Consider the following 7055-nt stretch of genomic DNA (forward strand, 5'->3'; position numbering starts at 1 on the left):
ATATTACTTTTTATGCTAAGAATATTACTTTTTATTGTGAATGCGAGAGCGTCTATGTTAAAAATATAAGACTATCTTAGAGAGAATTTAATTAAATAATCATGATTTATTTTTTTTGCAATTTATTCGTAAAATCTTTGTATGTGCATTATTATTAGTTTTTTAATTAATTTTAATTGATTTGACTAATGACACGAGTTTCAATATGAACGACACGCGTTACACAACGAAGCATGGTTTGTGTGAAATGACGAAATTGTCCCACAGGTGGATTTATTCTTACACAAAATCCAAGCTGTTACTCCGACGCCTTTTATCAGATTCTATACAATTCCTACGCACCTCGTCAATGTGTGTGTGTATATATATATATTGTAAATAATTATTACGATAAGAGCCCTAACCCCCACAGTGTATTGGACATTTGTGTATCAACAATGATTATTTCCTTCATTTGATTGATTGTTTTGCACGAATTAGTTATTCAGTTGGTGGATTTGGCTTTCGTATTGCTGAGTTATTCCCCCGTGTTTTGGAGATTGTTGGATGATGGCCTGAAGAGTGTGGTTTGAGGATGTGATTGCTTCGGATTGGATGCTTTGATTTCGGTTTTGTTGGAGCTTTATACTTGAAGTGTGGATGAGGTTTTAGGGTGGGTGTGATCGAGGTAAGCGGTTTCCGGAGGTCGGAAAATGAGCGGCCACATACCAACTGTGAGCGTTAGGGATCTCGTCGATGAAGCTAAGAAGCGAATTGTCATTTTGGTCGTGTGCGTTGTGGGGCTCTCCTATTTCATGTCATGTAGGTGAATTTTTTTCCTAGACAGATGGATAGTCGACGATTGTTTCATTATGATGATTCTCATTGAGCATTTTCCGGTGCATAATTTCTTCTGTCTCGGATTTCTTGTTAAAGTGAAATGATGGTGCATCTTCTTAAAGCTTCGTTCTTTAATGAACCCTTATTCATGTTATTCATTTTCAAGGAGCTAAATATTCAGTTTTTTATTTTCTCATTTTTAAGTTACTTCTCTGTTGTGCTCTTTTCCACTTCTACTCAAGCAGCATTAGCTTGAGTCACTTGAGCTGTGGCTACTCACGAACCAGGTGATGGTTACTTGGTTAGGGCCTCCGTTTGATAATTATCATCTAAGATCCTCTGCAAGAACGTTTAGCGTTTTTACCAAAGTTTATACCTGGTAATTGGAACTCAAATATTTTAAACTATATCGAGGAATTCGGGAAAACAGACATCACATATCAATGTGTATTTCAGTAAGGGCAATTTTTGTGTTCCAACAATCTCTCTTCCAATTATTGGTGATCAAAAACTTGATTTTGGCTTTGATTTCAATCGTGTTGCCATTTTGTTGTCATTTTACACAAAAATATAGCTTATTGTAACTTTGAAACTAAATACTCTCGAACAAATTCTCACTTTGTTTTTTACCTTATTTCATCAACATTTTCTGATAGCTTTTCTTGATCAAACATCTAATTTATTTTCCATGTTTGAATCCGAGATCTAATCCCTCCTCCAGCATGACTTAGGGAATTGAACTCAAACTATCATATCTATCAATGCTTGTTGCCATGTTTTGATACTTCATACCTGTGGTCTCTGCTTATATTGTGGGAGCTGAGGTTCCGACGATGTTTTCAATTAATTGTTTACATAAAACAAATGCTGTTTTGTGTGTTTTTGCCATGAATCAAATGCATTTCCCCTTGAAAATGCCGATAAAAATCAGTCATGCAATCACAGAGTGTGGGCCGATTCTATTTTGCTTCTGGCATCACAGTGTTTTACTTGGTGTTAGAACTTTCTTTAATTCAGGCCAAGAAAATCAGCACTAAAGCTCATTATTCATTATCCAATTTACATTCTCAATATTTGTATCATGTATTAACTTTGTTTTGTTGGACAACCCTTCTATTTCTCTGTGCCCGTTTTCACAAGACCGATGTCTTTCTACTTGCAGTGACAAGTTCATCAGTTTTAGTCAACTTGCCTGCTGCCATGTTCTTAATAATCATTTTTCACTATTTGTCTCTGGATTTTGATATGCGGAGGAAAACTGCTACTTACAAAAGCAAATCAACATCTGAAAACAATTCTTCCAAGAGAGAACTTTTTGAGAGCCCGAGATATATCCGTGAAAGGTCTGACTGGAAGAATAAGGTGAACTCCCCTGTTGTTGAGGAAGCACTTGACCATTTTACTCGTCATATTATCTCAGAGTGGGTGACAGATTTATGGTATTCTCACATAACTACGGATAGACAAGGTCCAGAAGAGCTTGTGCTGATAATGAATGGTGTACTAGCCGAAATTTCAAGTCGCATGAGAAATGTCAATCTCTTGGATCTTTTAACAAGGTTTGTATCCCTGTATATTTATTTCATTGATTTTTATATTTTGCCATACCTTCTGAATTTATGTGAAGGGATGATGCTTGGTTTGGCACAGGGATACTATCAATATTCTATGCAGTCAGCTGGAGCTTTTTCGTGCAACTAAGACAAAGATTGAGGTGCAGCAATCAAGATTTTTGACAATTGAAGAGAGAGACGTTGAACTGAAGTCTGTTCTCGCTGCAGATAACAAACTGCATCCTGCTTTGTTTTCTGCTGAAGCTGAGCATAAGGTTGTCTCTCCTTTGGCTCTGTCTCACAATCCACCCCACTGAGGCACTCTGTTGGCTATACTTATTATTTCTTCCAACACAGCCTTTCCTGTCCTCTACTGGTAACATATTCTTCTATTTTTTATTTTTTATTCTGGCAGGTTCTTCAACATGTCATGAATGGCTTCATTTTGTTTACGTTCAAACCAGAGGATTTGAAGTGTTCCTTGTTTCGCAATATTACCAGGGAACTCCTTGCTTGTGTTGTAATACGACCAGTCATAAATCTTGCTAACCCTAGGTGAGTATACATTTATCATAATTTTCAAAATGTGCTCCTTTTGTTTTTAACACTGCCAAATTTGGTATCAGGTTTATTAATGAGAGGATTGAATCTCTAATTATTTCTGCAAACAAGACTGCTATGGTAGGTAATGCAACTCGTATGGCATCACAATCTAGTGTTAATGGATCCACACAGGTATCATCTGAAGATATTACAGAGTCTACAGATCCTTCTGTTAACGGTGTTGAACTGGTAAAGTTGAAAGATCAGAATACGAAAGGTGATCGGGATCTTGACTTGGAAAATACGAGTGGGACACTTTTCTCTAAGGATCCATTGCTTTCCATGGATACACGGTCTACCCGTTCTTGGAATTCTTTGCCAGATATTCATAACTGCGATTGTAGAGATATCCAACTACCCAGATCTGGGGAAGTGTCGGGTGGTTCTCCTAATGTGTTTTCACGCAAAAAGATAGACTCCTTGGCCCCTGAACATTTAGACAATATCTGGGAAAAGGGAAGGAACTACAGAACAAAGGGAGATGTGGATCAACTGGCTGATCCTGTGCAGAGGAACTCGTCGGGGGTGTTATCTAACACAGTGGAGCTGCCAAAGCAGAAGAAAAATGAATCGGAAGCAATGGGTGGTGGTTCTTTGGATAAAGGTATTCTTGATTCTGGATATTACAAACACCCTGGGGATAATGATACGTTGACAAAAGAGAATCAAGCTTCAGCTTCCTTACATGAAGGGGAATATGAAGATAGAAGTCTGCCTTCTGAAGAAGTTGAATCCTGGAGCAGCAGTTACTCTGAGGGTGAAGACACCAGCAATGTCACTGGTCTCGACTCACCTGCCATTAAAGTCTGGGATGCGAAAAATAAAAGAAATTTCAGTCACATTCATCATCCTCTTGAAACTCTTGACGGTCAAAGTAATATAAAGGGAAAAAAAGGTCACCTCATCACTAAAAGGTTGCACAGAAATAAATCTGCAAAGAAGAGATCTAGACCAAGTGGTTATAATGGACATTTGTGGCAAGAGGGTGAAAGAACAAGTTTCCTATTGGGAGATGGGCAGGATGTACTTAACTCAACTGATGTAGTTGACAAGCCTGGAGATTCAAGTGATGATAGTGAGACAGAGCTGTCAGGTAGAGCTTTTAGTGAAGCAACAACTTCACCATCTTTTCCGGATGCTTCTTTACCTATAAATCATAAGTTGGCCGTGAATTCAGCGACAAATTCAATTATTGCTGATTCTTTTTTCAAGCTAAGATGTGAGGTACACCTTTTGGATCATAAATGAACCCATACCCTTAACTTGCTTGCATGTTTTGAGTTTGAGGATGTGGTCGATGTGAGTGGCAATTTTTTTTGCAGGTATCGGGCGCCAATATTGTCAAGAGTGGATCCAAAACATTCACTGTGTATTCCATATCAGTGACAAATGTAAATAATAACAGTTGGACTATCAAAAGAAGGTACCTAATGAGATATGACTCCGATATATCCGCTGTATGATAAATATTTGTTCGAATGGGTGAATAATACCATTTCTGGGATTGATCATCCTCATTTAAATGGTAAAGTTTTGAGGGAGAGGGAAAGTCAGTGTTTTGACTTTCTATATCTCCTTCAGAATTATTATTGGAGAATATTTATGTAGAATACTATATACCTCAGATATTTTAGAGGAAAATCTATTAAGGGAGAACGGGAAAAATAGTAGCAATATTGAATCCTGAACGGAGGGAGTAGCCTATATACATGAAGAATTGTGTAATGCAGTAAAGCACATGACATAATTCAATTTGATCATCTTGACAGATTCCAACATTTTGAGGAGTTACATAGGCGCCTTAAAGAGTTTCCAGAGTATTATCTCCATTTGCCCCCGAAGCATTTCCTGTCAACTGGTCTAGATGTATTCGTAATTCAAGAACGTTGTACATTACTTGACCAGTATTTGAAGGTCATACTTCTACTACACTCAATATATTTCCCATTCTCTTCATTCTTGAGATTGTTACTTTACATTTTATATTTTCTGTCTCCTTCAGATGTCTAGTTTGATCTGGTTCATATTTTTTTTGGCCCTTGTTTTAGAGAGCCATTGAAGATTTATCCAGTATTCAACCAGAGGATCTTTAATAATGCTTTAAAATAAATTAGAAGGTGATAAATTCTAAGAGGAAGTGAATATTGATAGGATGTTTTGAGATCTTAGAATATGAACTACTTGGCATTGTTTTTTATAGTTAGCCATGAAGATTTATCCAGTATGCAACCAGAGGATCTTTAATTTGTTATGCTTTTAAAGAAATTAGTGATAAATTCTAAGAGGAAGTGAGTAACATCTGATATAAGATATCTTAAGAGCTTAGAAGATGAACCTCTTGGCAAAGTTTCTTAATGCTTATAAGATGGTTTTGATAATTATATTGTTAACAAACCTTGGGATGATGAAGACTATACTGGTTTTTCAGTTTTTGTTTCCAAATTGAAGCTTGAAAACCATTTATATCTTTTCTATAGAACTGTAATCCAGTAGCGTCTTTTTCATGTAATTGATGTTATATTTCTGTACTGGGAAATTCCTTTTTTTTATCCCTGGACTGCAAACGGCCAATGTCAACAATTGCACAAGAATTGTACTAGATATGACATGCATATGTGAACAAGGAAAATGGTGTAGTCTCTGGGAGATGATATTTCTTTGACTTTCCATTGTTGTGCAGAACCTTCTCCAGCTTCCAAAAATTTCCTGCTCCATTGAAGTTTGGGATTTCCTTAGTGTCGATTCTCAGGTTTGATGTCACCTGCATTTTCTGTTTCATGTTACCCTTTTTTATATTTTTGTTAGCTTCTTATTATTATGTCCAAATGCTGTAGACGTACATTTTTTCAGATTCATTATCCATCATCGAAACTTTTCCAGGTGAACCAAGTTTCTAAACAGCAGATTTTTTCTTACATGTTTCCAGTTTTATGTTTTTACATGTTCAAACTGTTTCTGTGTTTCAGTTGACTTGAAAGGCGCGCTATATGAAAAGAACAAGGGGCATAAGAAGTACGCTCAGCCTGTCAGTGATCCAATATCCTCCACGAAAGAAAATTTCAGAAATGAGAACCAACATTCAGAATCACGTATCAAGGACAATCATGGTTGTGAGGATTCAAAACTGAAAGCGGGAGACCAATCTCTTTCAGCAAAAAAGCCTGAAAAAGAAGTAAGAAAGGCTTCTCAAGAGTCAAACGCTGACTTCAAAAGTTCAGAGCCAAAGAACTCTCTTTCAGCAACAAACATTGAGAGAACAGCAAATGGAGACTAGGCGAGCTCCACTCTATGCTGATGACATTTATGTTTCCTCTGATGCAACCCTTCCTAGTGAGGTAATTTACATATGTTCTACGTATTTGCTTTGTGTTGAAGCCATTAAACATTATCCTCTATTTAGTCTTGGTTTATGCAAAATGGCTATCGAATATTATGATTTGTAGAACTAGTTATCCGTCTCCTGTTGATGTTGCTGTGTTATCCCCAGTTTTTGCTTGTTGATCTTGTAGTGATCAGTTCTTTTTCTTCAATCAGTGGGTGCCGCCAAACCTAAGTGTTCCTTTACTGGATTTTGTTGAGGCTATTTTGCAGCTCAAGGATGGTGGATGGATTAGGTATAAATTGTGAAATTTTTATACATGCAGATATGGGGTTTGTTCGTACAACTAAACTCAAACCCACTCTGTCCTTCTTGATTTGCACAATTTTGAGCGGTTTGCAGGAGAAAGGTTTTTTGGGTGGTCAAGCAGGTTTTACAATTGGGAATGGGTGACGCCTTTGATGATTGGTTGATTGGAAAAATCCAGCTTCTGCGACATGGATCAGTTGTTGCTTCCGGAATCCGGCGGTTGGAGACGGTACATGTCATCATTAAAAAAGACTCCGTTATGATTCATCTTTGTAGAGTTGTTTTTATTTCTTTCCTTTTTTGCTTCATGGAATCGGTTGAGAGGTTATTTTGGTAAAAAAAAGTTACTAAATAAGATTTTCCACTTTTGAACTATGAGCGTCCTTGCCTACTTGACCATGAACATTTACATTGTGTATGCTGTTCTACCAATACAAAATATGATTATGACA

General features: G+C 37.0%; 1 protein-coding gene across 3 annotated transcripts; it reads left to right on the forward strand.

Moving 5' to 3' along the window:
* Nucleotides 1-298: 298 nt before the first annotated feature.
* On the forward strand, nt 299-6832 carry LOC140832794 (uncharacterized). Of its 3 annotated transcripts, none has more exons than XM_073197011.1 (12): nt 299-805; nt 1982-2378; nt 2470-2647; nt 2788-2927; nt 2999-4199; nt 4298-4398; nt 4745-4889; nt 5656-5724; nt 5810-5855; nt 5942-6310; nt 6510-6589; nt 6697-6832. In XM_073197011.1, exons 1-10 carry the CDS (start codon nt 736-738, stop codon nt 6247-6249), a joined length of 2655 nt encoding a protein of 884 aa, XP_073053112.1. In that variant the 5' UTR covers nt 299-735; the 3' UTR covers nt 6250-6310; nt 6510-6589; nt 6697-6832. The 3 variants fall into 3 exon arrangements, with proteins under 3 accessions (XP_073053112.1, XP_073053096.1, XP_073053104.1); XM_073196995.1 differs by having other exon boundaries at nt 299-801; XM_073197003.1 differs by having other exon boundaries at nt 299-801; nt 6485-6589; nt 6697-6713.
* The last annotated feature ends 223 nt before the right edge of the window (nt 6833-7055 follow it).

The sequence above is a fragment of the Primulina eburnea genome, chromosome 1 (assembly GCF_022965805.1).
Source record: "Primulina eburnea isolate SZY01 chromosome 1, ASM2296580v1, whole genome shotgun sequence".
NCBI classification, from domain to species: domain Eukaryota; kingdom Viridiplantae; phylum Streptophyta; class Magnoliopsida; order Lamiales; family Gesneriaceae; genus Primulina; species Primulina eburnea.

What these genes read in the sequence shown, in the direction of transcription:
- LOC140832794 (XM_073196995.1), top strand. Translation starts at nt 693, where the DNA reads ATGAGCGGCCACATACCAACTGTGAGCGTTAGGGATCTCGTCGATGAA. An exon ending in CTGCTGAAGCTGAGCATAAG is followed by an intron (nt 2,648 to 2,787) that starts GTTGTCTCTCCT and finishes TTATTCTGGCAG; the next exon opens with GTTCTTCAACATGTCATGAA. An exon ending in CATCATCGAAACTTTTCCAG is followed by an intron (nt 5,856 to 5,941) that starts GTGAACCAAGTT and finishes TCTGTGTTTCAG; the next exon opens with TTGACTTGAAAGGCGCGCTA.